The following is a 22,651-nucleotide window of genomic DNA, read 5'->3' as shown; positions in this document are numbered from 1 at the left end:
CCCACGGGGGAGCATGTACCCTGTTCTTGAAGTGAAGGGCTCTCCGTTTTTTTTTTCTTCACTGTTACGTGTGTTCGGTGGGAAAAAAGAACATAAAATACAGATGTAGGAGTAGTATGTAGCTACATCTATCTTGAGGGTAAAATACAACTGCAAATAATATTTGCACGCTATCCCCTTCGAAGAACACCGTGAAATGGGAGACGAAGCCCAGACTCTTCACCGAGGGAATTGTCTTTGTACATGCTTGATTTGTAACTTAGATTGTTGAAATAATTAATTGATTTACTATATAGTAATTCATGTTATTTTTTAAAAAAACTTTTCACATGGATTCAACTCACGTTAGGAAATAGCTTGCCTGACGTTAATTCATGTGCTATCAAAAGAAAATTAAGTAATTAATTTTAAGAGATCTAACTTAACTTGTTAGGTTTTAGATTTGCTTTTTAGAGATCACTAGTTGAATTTTATAAATTTTATGGCTACTAAAAACTTACATAATTATTAATTTTAGAGCTCGTAAAATTAATTGAGGTATATATAAACCGACTCAGACATCTATATTAAAAAAAAAGAAACACTAGGCAGCTACAGGAGACTAATTCTTGATATTTAGATGGATTTGCGGACCACTCAATAACCCTCATTCAAGTTATTTATGCTAATTACATGTATTTGCAGGATGGATTTCACCATGCTCGCAAACTTTTTATTCGGATTTTCAATGGAAATACTGATACAATAAATTCACTTTATTAAATTAAGAAATATATGTGATGAAAAGCCGTAACAATGGAAATATATCTATTCTATCTTAATTTCACTAATATATATTTAAGATTTTGTTTGGCAATACAATTTGATCTATTTATTAAAGTGATTTTAAAATTATTTTTCATTTGAAAAAATATTAAATTAATGTTTTTAATTTTTTAATATTCTTGGCGTGTTAAAATTAAAAATAAAAAAGTTATGAAAAAAATTATAGTTTTGATATATTTTTAATTATATATATATATATATACACACACACCACCCGCATTACCAATACACATTAAACCTCCCAGCAAACTTGTAGGCTCAATCGTAGTCACTGGCTAGCTAGCAGGACAATAATGCCACCAAATTAATGTAACATTCAATGTGACCGAACAACAGGCTTGAAAACGAAGGATGTTGTAAATGCCGATGGCCTCTCAGTAGATGCTGAAATTAAATTGAAATTCCTAATACTCACTGAATTACGGGGGGAGAGATTCGAGAAGGCGAGTGAAGTGAAAGAAAATGGTAGTATAATGGTGGAGCCCAGTGTCGTATCTCCTTTAGCTATCACACTTTAAGTTGTTTGAGAGAATGTGGCATGTTTTTAAAAATATTTTTTTATTTTAAAGTATATTAAAATATTTTTTTATGATTGATATTAACCTAAAAAATATTAAATATTAAATTAATATTTTTTTCTAAGTTAAGTAATTTTGAAAAACATATAAAGGCAAGAGTAGAAGTTGTCCTAAACACCTTTTTTATCTAAGGTTTTACCTTTTGTCCAGTGCCACAACTTTTGATGTCCATTGGTGCTGGGTATTTTTGGTCATTAGCGCATTTTATTTTTAAAAATTGATGAAATAACACAAATGAAAAAATTAATAAAATAACACAGGGTACAATTATGAAATGTGACTTTTATAGCTTTTTAATGTTCAGAATAATGATATTAAAAATATATATTAAATAGACAAAAGAGATGATATAGAAAAAAAATATCTAAGACAGATTGAGAAATTATTATTATCATAAAAAGATATTAATGATATGAATTCAATAATATCAAAAAATGTTATCAACCATGATTCGAGTAAGTTCCACTTGTTGCTAAAGATAAATGAGTCACACACTACCTTTAGATGACAAGTGTGATTCACTCGAGTTATCGTTAATGATTTTTTTTTATATCGTGAATTTGTATCGTCAAATTTTTTCCCATATATTTCTAGAGATTTTATTTTTTAATTTTCTATCTTATCTCTCCCATGTCAATTTTAGTAACAACAAACTATAAAAAATATTTTTTTCAGTCGCAATATGTATAAATTGTGTCATCTTATCATTTTTTTCGGTTGTGTTGTTCGTCGATATTTTTATTTTATTTTGTTATTTAAAAAAAAATCATGAGCACTTGCAATTTTTTTTTCAATTCCCTTTATATAATTAACCGTCCTTTTAACTAATTATTGTCAACACGTAGAAGCTACCATAAGTGAATTTTAATTTCAGATTCCCTGGCTCTGTTTCTTCGACAACAGAGTTTTTTTGGTTTTAGCAAATTTTAAAAAATGATTGGAACGTAGAAGCTACCATAAGTGAATCATTTATCCCGTTCTATTTTACTAATTTTTTTTATTCTGCGAAGTTAAAAAAAAACCATCTAATTATTTTATTTTATAGGTTAAGAAAACATTATTAGTCAATTTATTGCTAGTATATTTATGCTCTGTTTGTTATTATATTTTAAAAATATTTTTGAAAAAATTTATTTTTTTAAAATATTTTTGCTTCAAATTAATATTTTTTTTGATATTTTTAGATATTTTGATTCGTTTATTTCAAAAATAATTTTAAAAAAATTAAAAAAATATTATTTCAATATGTTTATAAGTAAAAAGTAACCAAAACCACGTTTCTAAATAATATCTTAATAAATTTCATGATCTGGATTCAAATTTTCAATTCAAATCTAAAGAATAACGTGAAAACAATATATATATATATATATATATATATATAGACACACACACAGACAGGAACTTACAAGTGTTGATGGCACCGTAGATAAAGATGATAATGATCCTTCATTAGCAAGACTACAAGCTTGATATCGGCACTGGGAGTAGTCAAACAAAATTTAGAAAACAGCTATAAATAAATCTTATCCAAAAGCGACCCCATGCCCCGCGGTGCACCTAACTACCATGGTCCACTCGTCAGATTAAAGAATATATAGTATATTTTTATATTGATATGGTGGGTATATTGTCTATTGGACACAGTATTGGCAATCAACGGATGTGATGATCATGTGGATGGCATGTAATGCTGCAGCTAGTTTGTATACCAGTGTGGCGTGATCTTTGGCAAAGGTCCAGTCATGTTTCAAAATTGGTGATCATTACACGTGGAGTATGAACACATTTTCTTGACGACTTCTGTTCTAGTGAAGCAGCGTAGACTTTCTATCCAACGGCTGCGATGATCTCGAAATGGTTCGATGGCTGAAACATTGACATCGGAGATCCGACGGTTGATATTGCCTAATTGTGGCGGGAAAATCCGGTGGGAAAATAAAGGCACTATTTTTTTAGAGTTTATAATTCTGAACATGGAGGCAAAATAAATAGATATGGCATCCCATGCTGGACAGGACAACACCGACGGCAGGTAGCTCCAACCCCACACGCGGGTCCCGTAGAGGTTTCCGTTACGTTTCCATTCTGCCGTTTTCTTTTTCCTTTCCCATTCTCATTTGCTTTTTGGTGCTATTTTTTTAAATCATATTAGTTTTTATTTTTTAGAATGTTTTTTATTTTATAATATATATATATATATATATTAAATTTATTTTTAACATCTTATATCACAATAATCTAAAATACTAAAAAAAATTAATTTAAAATTACAAAATCTTAATCTTTTAAAAAACGATGACCATAAACAATGATACCTCAAAAAAAAAAAACTTTTGTTGTTTTTTGCAAAATCACCAAACACCCCCTTTCAATTATACCATAGATTATATTATGAAGAACCACTACCTTGTAAAGTTTTACACCATACCTATATTGTTTTCATTCATCACTTTTATATATATATCATTTCAATCATTTGACCAATTTCATATAAGTTTAATAAAATTTATATTTGTTACCTCTTCACCACAAATTTTAAATTTAATTTTAGAATAATTGTGTTTAATAATTGTAATAGAGTAACCTAGTGATTAAAAAAAAAATTAAAATGACCAATTAAAAAAAATATAATGATTTCCTATTGATTCTTCAATAGAATATAACATGAAAACAAGAAGATTGATATCAAAATTCTTCTCTAACTACATTCTAATTTTTAAGGCTCCATTTAAGATTGCATTTTCATACCCATCACTTACATTTAATCATAGTTTTGAATAAATTCCATATCAAGATTTGAAGTATATTAAGTTTTCAAAATCATGCTTTAAAAAAATTTATTAAATACTTAATTTAATTGACTCAAATTATTATTTTTTCGACTCAATTATGATACCTGAGTACATCTTGTGTATTTAGTAAAGTGATATAAAATATTTTTTAATTAAAAATTTATTAAAGTATTTTTTTTAGTTTTTGTATTAATTTATAACATTAACATGTAAAAATAATTGTAAAGTCTTAAAAAAATATATCAAATCAAACACAATTTTAAAACACAATTTCAAACCAATACCATACACGAAGCTGCTCTTGTGTCCAGCACCATGAGTAAGGTCAATCCCGTCATTACAGTTCCCCTTTTGCATGAAGTCAAACAGTCAACTCCTCCGTATACGACATCCTTAATTAATTTCCTTAATTCAAATCCCATCGAATCCAAAACCGCTAGTGAAGAAGTGCTTTTTAGCATGATTAACGTCACCATCCTCCCTCTTACGTGTCATCCTCCTACCGGTCCATTCTCTCTCGTCGGGATTAATAGCAACACGACCAATAAACAAAACCAGGAGTCTCTCTCTTCTTCTCTCTCTCACGCAAAAGCACATAAAACTTTCTCTCTCATAAAACTGTGTTTTTTCTCTCTCACAAAAATCCCTAAATTTCACTTCAATTCCTCCCTCTTGATCCCCAAAACGTCCACTGCCTTTCTCTGCAATGCATGATCTTCATTTCGAGTTTTGAAACTCGAATTTTGACTCACTGAGTCGAGAGAGAGGATTGTTTATAGATATAGTTATTTACTTCTTATAATGTTGGAAACAATGGAGAGTTCAGTGAATGGAGGAGGAGTTGTGGGAGGGTTTTCTCACTTACAGAGCTGCGGTGACAGTAGCGAAGAAGAGCTTTCTGTGCTGCCACGTCATACTAAAGTGGTGGTTACAGGAAATAACCGTACTAAGTCGGTGCTTGTGGGTCTTCAAGGTGTTGTGAAGAAGGCAGTTGGGCTTGGCGGGTGGCATTGGCTGGTAATTTTTTCCGTCTTAAGGAAATGAGTTTTATGTGCTGTCATCCGTGGTATGGTTTGCTTTTGAATGGTGGTGTGTTTTTTTTGCAATGCAGGTCAATGTAATGGTTTTGGGTTTGGAGTTTGTATTGATGTGATACCAACTATTAAACAGTTGCTTTAATTTTGCCTTCTCTGTTGATAGAAGATGAAATTACGGAGTATAGATTTGTTAGGATCAAGGAGCTTTATGGTAATTGCAAGTAATGATTCAGGAAATAGGTTTTTATTGCATGTGGATTTTCTACCAATGGATCTGGTGTTTTTTGTAATGCGGGATTTCAAATGGTCACTGTTTTGGATTCTCTCACTGTTTTGGATTGATTTCTATTGCTTTGCATGACGAGGCTGTATTGGGGAATCTTGTTTTGATTCTTTTTTAAACTGATTTTCTTTTGGTATATATAAAAAAACTTAATTGAATTCAGCTGGTTTAAATAATTTATTAGATTCCCCTGTTCTCTTGGATGCTTGATTTTTCTTTTTGTTTTTCTTTTTTGCAATTGAAGGTGTTCTTAACATAAAATCAATTTAAACTTGTTTGGCTTCCTGGGTTATTGATGGAGTTCCCTAATCTTGACCTCAAAGAACTCTTGTATCTGTTTATTTAGTTAATTTCTACTGAGATAGTTTACACACACACACGCTCTCCTCTCCATTTTTGGCTGACTGAAACTTGACAATCTCTGGACATGGGGCTAAAGACGATAAATAAAGCTCTTCTTTCTTAGGTTGTTCCACTCCACTTTAGGTATTATCTTTTAAACATTTCATCTCTCTTCAACCGGGTTTTTATTCTCAGGGAAAAAGATTTGGTGTTTGTTCCTGTCTTTTAAATGGTTATTTTTGTCTCAACTCCAATATTGGACTTACTTCACCACTTCATTCCCGCTGTTTCTTGCCTTATGCTCTCCTCCTGATGTCTACCAGCTTGTCCATGTATCGGTTTATCATATGATTGCCCGTCTGGCACTTCTTATGGTTCTGATATCTTTGATTCTCCGATTACTATAATTACAGGTCCTGACAAATGGCATAGAAGTAAAGCTACAGAGGAATGCTCTTAGTGTGATCGAGGCTCCCACAGGCAATGAGGAGGATGATGATCTGGAATTTGAGAATGTGCAATGGAATGGATTGGATATGGGTGAGCTTGGTTAGTATATCTCCCTTCTAAAGTACTGTCTTCTGATTCCAAAATTTTAGTGAGACTTGTTGTAGCGTAACTCAGTTAAAAGTTGTGGAAACGAGCCCCCATTATTCTAGAGAAAATAAGCTTTCAATCTCATGGTGACTTGCTCTGCCGTGCTGATTTGCTAATTATTGCAGCTATGTTTCTTTGTAAATCTTCTTAATTTATACCGTTGTCCTTTCCAAATTGTCTTAGTAAAAACGTTTGGCATTGGTTAGGGGAATCTTTAGTCTTTCAGGTGTAATTAAAAGTTTGCTTATACTCAAACAGTGGGTTCTTAACAGTATGTTTTATTGGTGAAAGTGGTCAAGTTTGGCACATACGATCCCTTCTGTCTTCCACTTTTACTTTCACTATTGCCATAAGCTCCCTTGTGTTATTTCCTCTTCTTTTTGCTGGGCCCACCATCTTTTTAATTCTGGTTGTGTCATCTCTAATTTTCCAGCATCCGATGACACACAAAAGTCCCATAGATCAAGGAATCGGACACACAAATCAACAGGATCATCTCACAAGACCATGAGCAGGTCTCTCTCTTGTGACTCGCAGTCTAAGGGCTCTATTTCCACACCTCGTGGGACCACAGTATGTGATCTTTAATCTGTACTCCTATTTACTTTTTTACCTTTTTTTATTCCATGATCATGATTTTAACAAGAAATGAGTACGTAAATGTGTACTAGTATCTGATTTTTTAGCAACCCATCTCCACTACAGAAGGTTGACCTCAGCAAGTTGGAGGTGGCTGCACTGTGGAGATATTGGCGACACTTTAACCTTGTAAGTTTTGTTTTTTTGCCGGAGGGAAACTCGAATAAGTTAATTCTTTCTGTAGGATGCCAGCATAATTAACATCATCGATTTTCTAGGTTGATTCCATTCCCAACCCATCCAAGGAGCAACTAATTGATGTTGTTCAGAGGCATTTTATGTCACAGGTACTCTCAAAATTGCATAGTTCATGCAGGTTTTCTTGTAGTTCATTCCCCTCATTTTTTATCTCCACTTGTAATCATCAATTTAAAATGTATTTTGTGGGATTGAGAATCAGATGCTTTAAAAAAAAAGATGGAAGTAGGTAACCATTTTCGATGGACATTTTTCTCGTATTCCTGAAATAGGTTCTCGGACCTAGTGATAGTAAGTTTTTACTTCTCTGGAACACTACTATTGTTCTGGGGTTCAATTCTCAGAATTTATTTTCCCATTCTTTCTGGAACTTCTAGTGTTTGTAACAGACGTTTATTAATCTGAACATGATCTTTTGCTGGTGCAGCAAATGGACGAGTTGCAGGTCATTGTGGGATTTGTCCAGGCTGCAAAAAGACTGAAGACTGTCTGCAAATGACCCCAAGATAAATAGAGATCTGAGTTTCTATGTCCTGCTAACAGATACTTGGCACTTGAAAATCCTCCTCCCAACGTGTAACATATGTATCCCTGGCTTGTTTGTCATCGTATCTATCCCTAGGTTAGTATTTAGCCCGTCAGAGCTATAGAGGTTCCTTCTTTTTGTTAGTGTACCTATGTAGATATATGTAAAAACCGGTGAGGTCACTAGACCTCTAGGAAGTCCCCGTGGTCTTCTCTTCTTCTAAGCTTTGATTTAATTAATGTATTGCTGACTTTGTGGGAAAAAGGATTTCTGAAAATGTATACTCTCTCTGGTCATTTTCCACTCTCTCTGTGTTCCACATGGGTTCTGTGCTTTTCAAATCTAATCCCTCTGAATTTTGAAGATGAAAAGGGAACTCCCGCTTTTAAGACTTGGAAACTTTGCCATGGGAGAAGGGGTCCACACTTGGTATTTAGCAGGTGAAGAAAACCCTGAACAAATCTCGACTCCCTTGGTCAAAGAACTACCAGTTGGCTTCATTCTTGAGGCTCGTTTGGTTTTTACTGTAGATTTCAAAGGGTTTGGTTACTTGATAACATGGCGAGGATCAGAGGCAGTGAATCATGGCCATGCTTGCAAACGTAGTGGGAACTGGGAAGGTTTTGCCATTCCATCCATTCCTTGTCGAGGATCAGAGGCGGTGAATCATGGCCGTGTTTGCAACTCTTTGATTGTAGATGTGCCGTTATCTATCTGTACTGTAATATGAAAGTCAAAATCACAATGATTTTCCGTATCTAAATGGGACCCAGCTAGCTGTTCTTACTTCTTCCTATTTCATCGTGGGTGCACAGGATTGGAGCCCGTTTGTCTGTACGGAAAATTTTAAAATTTTTTTAGAAGCTAATATTAAAAAGAAATTTAAAAAACAAAAAACAAGCACTGTAATATAAACACTGCTGCGATGACTCTCTAATCCCTATGTAAGTTAAAAACTACTTTATTTTGTAGAAGCCTACTGCCTACCCTTTCTAGAGCTCAGCTTTGTACCTGTTTGCTTGGGGCCATGATCATTGACAGATTATGGTCAAATAAATTATTGACATTGAAGTAAGGGAAGTGGATGGTGTGGTTAAATGCCCGATGTACACGTCACCATATGGAATAGAAGTTGATAACGATTTCAGACCTCTTGACGGGGTCTAGCGAATACCTTTCCTGAATAGCGAAATCACCGTTAAATCAAACTAAAAGAGGCAACGCTTTCACTGCAGCATAATTACTATTCATCATTTCCCATGTTAATGTGAGTTGAAGAAGTGATTGTTTTTTTTTAAAATTCAATTTAGTTTTTAAACTTTTTTTTCCGTATAATTTAACTATTTTGAGGTCAAATTAATATCTGATTGTATATTTTGTAGGAAGAGGATCGTTTTTGGGTTTTGAAGTGTTTGTGTTTTTTAAGGTTTTATACTGATTTAATAAGGTTATTAGAATGTTTTATACGTGTGTTATAGATAAAAAAAGGATTGAAAATAAGTTTTTGAATTAAAAAACATCAACCTTGATTTTTGTTGTTGAAATTTGAAGAATTTATATAATAAATCATCTATTTTTTCTTGAAAGAAATTAAAATAAATGATACGTCGATCATCCATTTGCTTAAAAAACAATTAAGGGTATGCATGTCCGAGTCTAACCTTGCCCAAGACAATATATTTTTGATTTATTTGTTATTATTATTTTATTTTTTATTATATTATTATATTAATCAAGATTTAATCTCGTTACCAAGTTTCTCTTGTTTCTTTAAAAATATAATCACTTCATAATTTTTTTTCTGGTTAATTGTTTTTTATCCGGCCACGCGATACCGTAAGCCGCCAATCCAGTGCACGCTAGAGGAAGTTGGATGCTTTGGTGTTTTAACTTTCGGATTCCTTGCGGGTTCAGGATACAGGACACACACAAAGCCTCAAGTCTGATTTGCAGAGTCTAGTAATCTGCTGCCTCTTCTAAACAAGCTTGCCATGATTTATTTATTTATTTATTTATTTATTGAAGGGCTATAAATAACAGGCTCGAGGAGAAGCATAGCTAGTGTTTAGTGGTTGAAATCTTAAATACCCGCAAATAAATTCAGCATGTGAATTGATAAATTTGGTGCTTTTATTCATGATTTTACTCGATCGGTAATGCCTACTGCCTCCTGCCAATAGGTTTCTTTAAACAGCCATTTATGCAAAGGCTTGTGCTGACGTTTTCAATATGTTCATTATATATATCTAAAAACAATACATATACAATAAAACTAGTTTTTTTTATTTACTTTAATACATTATTAAAATATATATAAAAAAGAATTACATTAATGTTTGTTAAATTACATTCATTTTCTGCAATTCGTAAACAATTTTGAACACACGTCAATGCTTTTTTATGATTTTTAGAAGGAGTCTACTACGATGCAAACTCATCAATCTATCGTTGAAGCAACAGTAAATACATGAATAACCAATAAATTCCTAACAATATATTACAATATTAGATATTTGCGACCCTGAAACTTCCACCATGACAAAATATTAAAGTCATCACTTCTTTTTTATTATTGCAAAACCTGCTCATCTAAGTAATTATTTAATTTAGTCCCAGCATATGAAGTTTTTCCTTTTTTTTTTTTATTTGCATCATGCAGCTGAAAAATTCAGCCAATGAACCCCTACTTGGACCACTAAAGGTAACATCACAATTATCTAGTAGGTGGTTTAACAGTAAGAACTTGGAACTGAGATGTTTTTTTTTTTTTTTTGTCTCATGTTCGAGTCCTGTGATTGTTAATATGATGACCATTGAAGGCTTACATGATTGTTAACTTCAGGGCCTGTGAGATTAGTTAAGGTGTGCACAAGATGACCCGGACATTTAAGTTAATAAAAATAAAAAATAAAATATGATAACATCACATTGATTACATATACATAATTAAAGACTATATTCATTTTGATCCAGAGCATAAATATCTACCAAATCATAACAAATATTATGAATTTTCTCAAGATAATTTACATGATCACTCCAGTATATTCTATGAAGTTAAAATTAAATTAAAATCATTTTGTATTATGGATAAAGTACAATTAAAACTCTCCTTATACCACCAATGGCTACATAATACTTGTAAAAAATCTCAACATATCCAATGCTATTTTTTATACTACCTCGGTGAAACTGCCAGCACTAGACTTGTCCCATCTCTTCCCTCAAACAAAAGGCATACACAAACACTGACAGGACTGCTTTCGCTTTCAATTTCTCTGTGTTTGCCCGCAAGGACCCATACTCTTCAATCTTGGTTGCAGCTAATCTCCCCCTCAACAACATTGATGTATTCCCCGTTGCCCACTAAGAAAATTGTGAAATTAATATCCCTGCCAAATTTTAATTTTTAATTGGGTTAGAGAATTAGGGCGTGATAAGACGAAACCTTTGATTCTGGACCACAGGCCTCAACGTCCCTGCATCTTTCACTGGGCTGGCCAGAGCGGCGGTGACAAGGAGGCTCTCGAACGTTGTCCAATAAGAATCATCAAGCAGAGTGAAGCATTCATGGTTATCTTCAAGAGGGATGTCTTTCCCCCTTACTTTCCTTGAAAGCGCAACGTGAAGGGGGTTTTCCCTCAGTTTCAGTTGACATAAATTTGGCCAAGATATTTTCTGCTGGATTCCTTTGGTTGACGATGGAAATCACCAGCAGTCCAGCACAGTAAAAGTTTGTGTGTGTGATTAAGAATCAAGAATGGTAGAAACCCAGGATTCATATCTTGTCTCTGGGTGACTTACATTTTCTGATTCATGCGAACCGAACCTTTACATAAAAAGAGCGAACTGTGCCCTCAATGTTCAAGAACTGGCATGACCTATCACAAATAGTTCCAGACAACGGAGGCTGCTTGTGCGTGTAATTAATTGACGGGCTAGAAATTGTTTGATAGAAAAGTCACCCTGGACTATAAAATCAAATAGGTCAGCTGGACCAAACTCTGGCACTCAGGTTCCCTCTAGATCCGATTCAAGTCCAAGTTGAGTTTAGTGTACTGTTTGTTTCGGCTATGCCGTGTTCTTTTTTTAAATAATTTTTTTAAATATTTTTAAATTATTTTGATATACTAATATAAAAATAAAAAAATTATTTTAATATATTTTTAAATAAAAAATACTTTAAAAAACAGGTTCTAATACACACTATTTTCTTTTTCTCAGATCAAAAGGAGTCGTTGTTGGACCCATTCCCAGCCCCAGGTATGGCAGCATTCTGTTTCTCTCTTCATTTTCATAGAAGAGTTTTTTTAATCCTTAAACTTTTGAAATTTAATCAAATAATATGTTAAAATAATGTGGTGGGACCAAATTTCCTGTTTCAATTAAAAGATTAAAATAATACCACATATAACATTAACATTAAAAATTAATAAAAGAAAAAAGGAAAGATGGACATTCACTATTCCATCCTCTCAATGTTGATAATGTAGAAATAGCATTTTTATGATTTCTTTCACCTTTTCTTTCTTTCTTTCTTTCTTTCTTCATGCATACATGTCATCTTTGCCACTATGTAATTTATTTTTTCTCTCCATTCTTATCATATGTCTGGAAGTTTATTGGATTTTCTTTTAGGCTGAAGAGGTCTCCAGCAATAGGGAGGTTGATCAAGACTAGGGCATTGCATTTGCATGCACCAACATGCTAGTCTTTGGGCTAGTCAAAATGGTTAGATTTCCCAACCTAGATTTTTTCTAGCCTTTTGGGCTTTGACTAAATGGTTGGATTTGCATCCCGACACCAACCTAGCCTCTTCATGAATTTTTCCAGACGTCTTAGAGCTGCACGTACAAACTTTCTATGTATACGCTTTGTTCTACGCACGCAACACATCTTTTTTCTATGACGAGCTATAACGTTTTCCAAGCCAATAGTAGCACCGTTATGTAAGTGTCAATATTTTCACCAATAATGCGAATAGCAACAATCATAGCATGAATCCATGGTTACCACTAGTTTTGTTCTTCACAAAAAGCACTGGATAACACTGAAAAGAACTATTTTTTTCTCCAATGGATTACCACTATCGCAAGCACCGATAATACATTTTATTTTTTACCGCACACTTTTGGTATTGTGGTGGGAGTAAGAGCACCCCCCCCCCCCCCACCCCATTGCAGAGCAAGCACTTAGAATATCAGATCAGAGGCAGCATGCAGCGTGCTGCGTGCTGCGTGGATCCAAAATCCATCACAGTTTTAAGACCGGAAAACGTCCGAATCTTTCAAAGTCATCTGCTCATCTCTTAACATGGGTGGTATATATCATCCTCATTAGCTGGTTGATTCTTAATTGTTTTTCATATAAAAAATCTCCCTCTAAAGTTTTATCGGCGAAACCAGTAGGTCTCTAATCTAGTGTGGTAAAATCCTTGTAATTACAATTTAGTCACTCTTGTAACAAGACCATTTTCGATAACTACAAATTACTACCTCTAGCCTGCATAAGGGCATGAAAAAAAAGAAGCATAGAAGTTTCATAAACAGAATTTGGCCCGTGGAAGAAGGAAATTCTAGCCATAAAAAGCATGAAGCCAGCAGAAAAGCCAATGATTTCCATTTCTTTAGCCTTAAATTTGATCGTATTTAAGTTAGCCGATATAGACTCAAAGGCGTAATAATTTATTCAGGCGATCACGATAAACCTGGCATTATCAAACTCTTTTCCTCCTAGAAAACAATGGTTTCTTCTTTGGCATTTATTGTGATTAGTTTCCACAATTCCATTATCTCCACCCGTCTCGATGATTGGATATTCACTTTACTATTATATATGATCAAGAACACTACAAAAGATGCCAACCCTTTTTAGTCAAGGATTCAATTTAGATCCCACAACGTGGGAGTTCTTTATAATCAATCACCCACAATGAGGGACTTCCTTTGCACCTTTTCTCCAACTCAAATTAAGCACCCAACAAATGATGTTTTGTTTTCTAATGACCGGGTGTAATCTGGTCAAAAGATTTGAAGAAAAGCAGCTTTCTTTCTGCTGTGTCTTTTCCTCAAATATTGGCTAATGGGATATTTATCTTCGTTATTTAATATAGAAAGTGCAACCAGTTGCTGCAAATTTTTTTTAATTCACTTATATTGTTAGCTATTAGGTTCTATTCTTTTTTTTTATCTGTTTTATATACGAGCTTTTGTGAATTTTCAAAATAATTCAGGTTATTTCGAGTCTTTTTATTTATTATTTTTTTAATTCACTTTGGCAAGATTTCTAACTTAATATTTTTTTCGATTTTATTCTTCAACATTATATCGGTTGAGAATTAATTTTCTTTTTAGCTCAATCTTTCAAGTTTAAGGTTTTTTTTTATATTGAATTTCATGGTTTATTTTTTTATTTTCTTTCTATTCATTTATCTAGTTCCCATCATTTATGCCACAAGTTTCGTACAATGACTTAGGTTTTTTCTAGTGTTTTTTTTAATTTAATATTTTTTATTTTTATCCTTTAACATTAGATTGTTTTAGAACTGAGCTTCACAATATTTTTTTATTTGCCTTTTGTTGAGTTTTCTCATTCAAATGATCTGGATCATAGAGTTTGATTGGCTTGCTAGGTTTGTTGGGTGCTTTATTTTTTTTTTAATTAATATTTTTTTCAGTTTTATTTTTTTACATTGAATTTATTTAAAATTAAATTTTGATTTTTTTGATTTTATTTATTTTCAATTGGCTTATTCCAATTTACTAACCTGACTTACATAGTTGGCATGCTCGCTCAAGTTGGCTTCTTCATCTTTTTTTGTTTTGATAACCGTTCTTATTTTATTATCTATTTGTAGTATACCATATATATATTTTTTGCTTAGTCAGGTGTATATTTCAAGTCATGTGTTTTTACCTCTTTAAAACATGTGTCGTCTTTGTGTTTTTTTTTTAACTAATAAAAAAAATCTTCAGCCTGTCGTAATGCAAGCCACGAATCTAGTTGTCTCTAAGAGACGTGGACTGATATATCTCAAAAAAATTCAAATTAAAACTTCAGTGTTTTTATGAAGAAGGCTTGAAAATGATTTGTTTTTATAAGGCCTTAAAATGATGTTAATTAAGTTAAATGGGTATATATATTATTTAGGATGTCCTGTAATTAACAAATTTAGATTCATTTAGAAATCTAAATTCTCCGCGTCTGACAAAATCATAATGATTTTTTCTCAGATGAAATTTTATACCGTGTTTTCCTTCGTTTTTCCCCGTTTGGGCCTTCTCTCTACCATTTATTTTCCCGCAAGGCAGCAAAAGAGAACCCTTTTGCATTATCTAAAAGGATTGGAAAAAAGAAAGAAAGAAACAGATATGTTCTTCATTGGATGTGCATATGGCAGGCATTCTTCACAGAAACAAGCTCTGCGAGGCATTTGGCAGGCATACAAAAGGGCAGGGCAAGACCTAGCATGCAAAAGAGAACCCTTTTGCATTATCTAAAAGGATTGGAAAAAAGAAAGAAAGAAACAGATATGTTCTTCATTGGATGTGCATATGGCAGGCATTCTTCACAGAAACAAGCTCTGCGAGGCATTTGGCAGGCATACAAAAGGGCAGGGCAAGACCTAGCATGCAAAAGAGAACCCTTTTGCATTATCTAAAAGGATTGGAAAAAAGAAAGAAAGAAACAGATATGTTCTTCATTGGATGTGCATATGGCAGGCATTCTTCACAGAAACAAGCTCTGCGAGGCATTTGGCAGGCATACAAAAGGGCAGGGCAAGACCTAGCATGCAAAAGAGAAGCCCTTCGAGGTGACAAGTATGGAGGTTTTGGCATGCATGCGACGTTTCTACCAGTGACCAATGAAATATTCACAGTCTATTGCAGCATCGTTTTGTTAGCTGTCATTGCATCATACTAAATGCAGCTGACGGGGACTTGAAGTTCTTGTCTCTTTTCAAATTTCCATTTTCTCGTGCTTCTCCGTGGAAAAAGCTCCGGTGATGTTAGGGCTACCCAACGCCAGATTTGCTTACAGTTGCCATTTTTCTAGGGCTTGGTTAGTTTTTTTTTCATAAAGTAAATCAATGAAAATGTTTGCCATTCAAAAGAAAACATATGGCTTTGATAGGGAAAAGTGTTTTCCTTTCTTGAAGGAAAAACACTCTTCACTAATTATAAACTATTATTCATGTTTTGCAAATTCCTATTACAAATTAATCAATTTAGTTATGCTACTATAGGCTAGCGCTATTTGCACCTTGGATCATAATATTTTTTAACAAAAAAAACGTTGAAGATTGCACAGACTATTTCATATTATTATTGAACTTAGTTCAAATAAGTTAATTTTAAAACTTTTTAACCTGACTTATTTAATTCTTAGATTGAATTTAAAATTGAATCATGTGAGAATCGTCCTGATATGATTTAATTAATTTGACAAGTTTAAAAACAATCTAAATGACCGGTAAAAAATGTAGTTTGACTTTAAAAAAAATTCAAGATGATTTTTTTTTTAATATTAAAACAGTGACTTTAACTTGGGCTTCACCACTTAAATCGTCAAATCTGTAATCTGGATAATGTACTCCACTAAGTTTTGAGAAATTTAATAATAAAAATAAACTCATAAAATCAAACACAAATCAAATGTTTTAGATTTTAATAATAACCTCATAAAAAACAAATTAAAACCATTTAGAAAAACATATTCAAAATTAAGCAATTATTAAAAGATAAAATATAATAATAAAAGGAAAAGATTTTTTTTTTCACTCTTCATGTGATCAATGAATAAGGTCACTATTGAAGAAGAAAAATTGAGAGAAAAAAAAAAACAACCTCGTTCACTAATCATATATAACTAATGATGGTACTTTTCAATACTTAAACTACTCGATTTAAAACTAGTTTATATTTATGAGGAGAAAGTTACTATATTGTCTAACAATTTGGAAATTTATTTTTAAGATTTATTGGTTTATATAGTTTTTTATTTATTTTATTAAAAACAAGAATCAACTTTTCTATTATAAATTAAAAAAATTTATTGTATCAAAAAAATACATTCACAATACTTGTATATTTTTTATATATATTAAAAATTAACTTGAAATTTTATACTCAAGCAACATATATAAAATTTGATCGACTCATGATTTTGTTTAAAATCTAGATTATGAGTTGAATGGATCCATTTAAATTAATTCAAAATAGTATTATTTTAAGATTAAAAAAACAAAATGAAAATGATATAATTTAAAAAAAAAACTCAAAAAAATTCAAATTGAATCTCTCTTTCTTTTGTTTACAGGGTTGATCAAATAAAAAATTAATATGATAAGTTAACAGGAGTAATTCATACCCGTTTCAATATAATTGTTTTTTTTTATCAACAAATTACTAAGTTAACTTATGATACCAGACTGGATTTAATATAACCGAAGTCGGTGTAATAAATTAATAATGGAATCCAGATCGGGGTCATAAATGGTAAAAACTGATTCAATGCATTTTCATTTCGGTTCTCCTCTCTTTCCCTTTACTTTTTTTTTTAAAAAAAAAAAAAACTGTATATATATATATGTATGTATATGTATACCTTGCCCCTCTCACTCATCATCACTCTTCAACCGCATTCAAGCACTTCGAATCACCGGATTCTCTCTGTTCTAATCAAATGGCGTTTCGAAAATTATTTTCGAAGCGTGCTGTGACCAACGATTATAGAGTTGCATCGCCGGCAGGAGGAGCTCTAGACCACTCATCACCAATTAAATCTCTTACAACACCCCAAAATAATGCAGCATCCAAAACGAAACTATTTAAAGAGTTTCTCACTGGAGATTCCGTCGATATAGGGTTTTTCCGGCGTTTCCTTCACCGTAGAGCCATTAGCCAGTTACCTGAATTCATGTCCATGCCGGTGGGAGAGAAGTTAAGAGAAAAGCTCATTTCCGGTGACCGGCTCCACCTTGATGGTCTGACTCCTCCGGAAGAGATCGCTGGAGAGGCTAATAAGTTCGGGATTTCTGTTGAGAATGTGAAGAAGATCTTGAGGTTTTCTCTTGTGGAGAAGTTGAAGGCCAAACTTAGAGAGATTCCAAGAGGGTCGATTTGTTATTCGGAGTTTGTCAAAATTTGTGTTGATGAGTGTGGAAATGAAGGTCAAGGTGTTGAGTTTGCCAAGTTGCTTGATCAGTCCGGAAACGTCATCGTTTTAGGAAACATTGTGTTTCTCAGGCCTGAGCAGGTATTAATTTTTTTTTTCAATTAGCTTTAATTATTTCATCTACAACAGTCCTCCCTTTTTTTTTCTTCTTGTTATGCTGCAATCTGTGTCCCGTAAGATTTAAATTATATATAATTAGATTATGTAAGGGCTGCTGGCAAAAAGATCATTAAATTTTGCTGGGTAACTTTTGCCCCCAGCTAGAGGAGGCTGTATCCTAAGAGAAGGGATACAAATAGATATGATTCTTCGAAACATTGATGGCCCTTGTCCTATGGCCATTTGTTTTTCTAGACTTGCCAAGGGACATCCGGAGAAATAATGCCAAAATCGTGATAGTTATGATTAAGTCAACTAATTTATGTAATTCAGTTTATCGTGTTCATCTTGATGTTTTTTGCTTTTTAATGTACCAGGTAGCGATATCAGTGGAGAATATGATATCCCAGGCCATTGCAGCTCCTGATGATCCGAGAAGAAAACACCTTGAGCATATGGAGAAACTAAAGGTGATAATTGATCAGAAGGCTAGAACCCAGGTCCGAGGAGAGCTTTATTGTGGGCTGGGCTTTCTAACGATCCAGACACTTGGGTTCATGAGGCTCACCTTCTGGGAGCTTAACTGGGATGTCATGGAGCCGATATGTTTCTTTGTCACCTCCCTTCACTTCGCAATAGCCTATGGTTTCTTCCTGAGAACATCCACTGAGCCCTCTTTTGAAGGTTACTTCCAGCAACGCTTCAAGGCCAAACAAAAGAAACTCATGAAGATCCATGGTTTTGATGTCCAAAAATATAACCAACTTCGCAAAGTTTTTTACCCTAACCTTGGTTATGGTTTACCACAATCAGAATATTACAAACCCGGGCACCATTAAAACATGTATGCAAATATGTTTTTATGGCAACAAAATTGTGCAAATGTATTTAGGTTATTATAACAAGATTGTAGTTTAAAAATAATTAGTATATATCGTAGTTTACCATCTTAATGACATGCTTAACAAAAAAATATCCTAGAAAAAACTAGAGTTTATATATGTTTAAATCCATAAACTCAAGAAAAAATATATTTAAATCAACTATGCTTTACTTATTGATACACTTTAAAGTAATGATTTTGTTGTTGTTGTTAAGAATGAATTATTTGTATTTTAAAGCTTTTTTGATTTTTGCTTGTGTAATTAAGATGTATACAATATACCTTTTAAGATTTTAACACCACCATTTTACTTTAGATGCACTACTAAACCAAGTTTTTTGGATAAAAGAATATGAAACTCAAATATCCCTCAACAATACACTAAAATACAAGGTGAGGAAGAATATGTCAAAATCTAAAAAATTATTGGCTTAAACTCTTCTTTCACCCCCTTTTTATAGTATATTTTGAAAGTTAAAAGCTTGAAGAGTTAATAAGAATTAATTCTTACCATTATCAACTATTGATTAGCCATCACAAATCTAGAAAAACTAAGAGCTCTTTGATTGGGAAAATCAAGAGTTGTTTGAGATTAATTCTCCATTCATTAATAATTTATTTATTTAAAATAAATTTTTTACAATCCCCTACATGAATGAAAATTATCTCACCAATTTAAAAACGATTCAATGATTTGTTAAAAGATACTGATTTGATAAGATTATTATGTTAGGTAATTAACACGCCAACATGCAAGGAAGGTTGTCACAGTATAGAGGTGCATGCAGCTTTCTTCGATCTTTGATACTGTTCTTTCTTAATATCATTGAGATCGTATAGGCAATAACATTCTTACAAGGAAGTGTGTGATAGAGATAAAGCTTCATTGCGGGTCTGACAATCGATTTTTTCTTTTCTTTTCCTTTTCTTATTCTGTCTTCTCCCTTGAGTTTCTTATACCTGTATTTTTTTTTTACTCTATAAGAACCCCACTTCGAGACCATGAATGATCAAAAAAAAAGAAAAGAAATACATGACAAAAAAAGATGTCGAGTTGATGAAACAATAAAAGTCTTTGCTATTTTAGTGTTTTGTTAATTGAGCTCCATCTTCAATTCCATACCACAAATCTTAGAGGATGCTAAAACTTTAAGGCATGTGGTATGATAAACAATTTCGTTTTTCATCAATATTAACATACATCCTACAAGATTTTGCAGTAATCGATGTCTTTTGAGCCACAGCTAACAACAATATTTGAACCCATACTCTCGAGTCTCCGAGCTCGAAGAGAAGGTTTTCCGATGGTTGATGACTGATTTTGCGACAATACGGGTAACTCCTAAGCACCCATGGCCAGATCAAGATTAGGCTTGACTGATGAGTTGTCGGGTAACGTGCAGGCAAACAAACTTGGGCCCGGTACAAAAAGGCTGTTGAGTTTTTTTTGTCTAGTCACGTTCTCTTTGTTTATAAGAAAAACAAATTGAGTTCTACCCCAAAAAAAAGAAAAACAAAACAAAACGAACAGTTGAGAAACAGTTGGGCCTTGAATGGAATGGCCGGAAGCAGTCATTCAAGACCAGGCTATTTGGGCTTAATTTCCCACAGGCTTTGATGGGTAAGCTATCACTCTTTTCTCATGATGTTGGTGTTAAGCCCACCAAATTGGCCCTTAAACTAAAAAAATCAGGACATGGAAAGTGGCTGAGTTTAACGTCAGAGTTAAGCTCTGTGTTTAGGGCGTATTTGATTTTTGTTTTGATTGTTTTTTAAAATATTTTTTATTTAGAAATTTATTAAAATAATATTTTTAAAATTTATATGTTGATCTGACACATAAAATAATCTAAAAATAATTTAAAACAAATTTTTTCCGCAGCAAAAACAAAATGTCTCCTGATGCAATAATGCAACCACTGGAATCTGTAGGAGGTCCACGAGTATTGTAACGGTGACGCTCAAAAGATCCGGCAACAACACTCAAAAGAAAGCCCGGTTATTCAACGAATCTCCCTGAGCCTCCTTTCACTTTGCATCACTAGAAAATGATGCCTCTTTAACCAGAATTTCACATGCAGTTCTGGACAACTTTCCCGGTGCTTGTTTTGGAAGGAACATTCACATTGGATCAATGACCCGTCTCTGAAAATGATGTTTCAACTCCTTTCCCTGTGCCATCTCATTCGAGCAGAAAAGAATATCATTGAGTTCCGCCTCCCCCTCCACTTCAATCTAAAAGCTCTTTGTATGACCCACCAGAGAAGGGTATTTTGTATGGTTTTAATTGGTAGCAGTTTTTATATCCCTTAATCCTCCGTCATGGTCTGCTCAGCTACTTTAAAAGGTTGATAAAAGGCCAAACATGCCGATAGACAAGTCTCGATCAGCTCACTAGCACAGCAACATTGCAGCATGAAGCATTAAATGAGGATTTGTTGTGGAAGAAATCACCACCAGGTCAAAGGTCCTTCCTGTGCTCTTCCTTTGTTGTTTTCCCGAATTTCTTGGTCATTATACAACTGTGGTTAAGAACACCTAATCACCTTGTGCGTGAAGTAATTAGAAGGCATGAGTACAGACATTCAAACTGAAGTTAGCGCACCTAATCGCCTAACCACTTCCCTCTCCCACTCTAGCAGCAGTCTTTGGTGGTGTATCAAACAAAGCACCTAACATAAGTTCCATTATTATTACCTGAACGAATAATAATTGAATAATTTGATCAAGAAATTTATTTAAAGGGCCTGCAAGTATTGGCTAAGTTGTCTGATTAAATTGGTGGACTAATTGAAAGGGGAATAAACCAAAAATTGTATTGACATCAATTCACGCAAAATAAAAATCCATTGATTTAAGCACCCCTTGACCGGCTTGATGACTCCCTATCTTATTTTATTTCTTTCAATTCGTACATGGAAGAAGCGGATTTCATTGAAATTCAATTTTGTACTTGTTTTTCTCGAATATGTTGCCTTTGATGGAAGGTTATGGGTCAGAAAAATTAATACAAATTTATATCATTTTGTTTTTACTTAATCAAACCCAAGGCTAATTAAGACATGGTTAGAAAATAAAAAGAAAAAAGAAAAAAAAAACATATTCTTTAACCCGATATTATCATTATAGGCATGTTCATGATTCATATCAATTAAAATTTAATCAAGATTTATTTAAGAAGAGAATAAAAAAAAAAAATTATCCAATCGAATTAATTAATTGCAATTATATTCATTACTCGAATTATAAATTTTATAAATTAACCCGGATTAATATAATATATTATTGTCTTTTCATTTCACTTTTTAAATTATTTTAACAATTTAATTTTTAGAGAGTCTATTGTTTCATATTTAAATCTAATAGGGTTAAATAGAGGTTAAAACTCAAAAAGATAGTGGCGTATTTTTGTTTTAATCATGTCACAATTTAAACAAGACAATATTCTGTTAGGTTGCCCAAGTCACACCAATTTTTATATATATTTATTAACTCATGTGATAGTTGAATTCATGTCCATGAATATTAATCAATTCCCGTCCGATCACAAATTCGCCGAGATTCACGCATAATTAGCAATTTGCTTGTTTAATTTGAATGGTTTAAATATAGCTGTAATGAAGTGTTTAAAATCATGGTTCCACAAGTGGGTGGCTTCCACTAGCTTTCTCAA

At 33.0% G+C, this 22,651-nt stretch overlaps 2 protein-coding genes across 4 annotated transcripts; both read left to right on the top strand.

Annotated features, from left to right (window-relative positions):
• Positions 1–4,745: 4,745 nt before the first annotated feature.
• LOC133690979 (uncharacterized) lies at positions 4,746–8,123 on the top strand. Of its 3 annotated transcripts, none has more exons than XM_062111266.1 (6): positions 4,746–5,215; positions 6,274–6,400; positions 6,891–7,030; positions 7,163–7,225; positions 7,315–7,383; positions 7,722–8,123. In XM_062111266.1, the coding sequence occupies exons 1-6, from the start codon at positions 5,000–5,002 to the stop codon at positions 7,791–7,793; spliced, it is 687 nt and encodes a 228-aa protein (XP_061967250.1). In that variant the 5' UTR covers positions 4,746–4,999; the 3' UTR covers positions 7,794–8,123. The 3 variants fall into 3 exon arrangements, with proteins under 3 accessions (XP_061967250.1, XP_061967249.1, XP_061967251.1); XM_062111265.1 differs by having other exon boundaries at positions 4,748–5,215; positions 6,274–6,409; XM_062111267.1 differs by lacking the exon at positions 7,722–8,123 and adding an exon at positions 7,497–7,715 and having other exon boundaries at positions 4,748–5,215; positions 6,274–6,409.
• Positions 8,124–17,420: 9,297 nt separating this feature from the next.
• On the top strand, positions 17,421–19,019 carry LOC133692928 (calcium uniporter protein 4, mitochondrial-like). Its single transcript, XM_062114108.1, has 2 exons — positions 17,421–18,077; positions 18,473–19,019. Exons 1-2 carry the CDS (start codon positions 17,505–17,507, stop codon positions 18,932–18,934), a joined length of 1,035 nt encoding a protein of 344 aa, XP_061970092.1. The 5' UTR covers positions 17,421–17,504; the 3' UTR covers positions 18,935–19,019.
• Positions 19,020–22,651: the final 3,632 nt, after the last annotated feature.

This window comes from Populus nigra, chromosome 4 (assembly GCF_951802175.1).
Source record: "Populus nigra chromosome 4, ddPopNigr1.1, whole genome shotgun sequence".
Classification (NCBI taxonomy): Eukaryota; Viridiplantae; Streptophyta; class Magnoliopsida; order Malpighiales; family Salicaceae; genus Populus; species Populus nigra.
The sequence above is the reverse complement of the archived record's forward strand: the minus strand, read 5'-3'. Positions and strand labels throughout refer to the sequence as shown.

Coding starts and splice junctions, on each gene's coding strand:
- LOC133692928 (XM_062114108.1), top strand. CDS start 17,505: ATGGCGTTTCGAAAATTATTTTCGAAGCGTGCTGTGACCAACGATTAT. Junction 18,078..18,472: donor TGTTTCTCAGGCCTGAGCAG/GTATTAATTTTT, acceptor TTAATGTACCAG/GTAGCGATATCAGTGGAGAA.
- LOC133690979 (XM_062111265.1), top strand. CDS start 5,000: ATGTTGGAAACAATGGAGAGTTCAGTGAATGGAGGAGGAGTTGTGGGA. Junction 7,031..7,162: donor CCACACCTCGTGGGACCACA/GTATGTGATCTT, acceptor TCTCCACTACAG/AAGGTTGACCTCAGCAAGTT. Junction 7,384..7,721: donor AGAGGCATTTTATGTCACAG/GTACTCTCAAAA, acceptor TTGCTGGTGCAG/CAAATGGACGAGTTGCAGGT.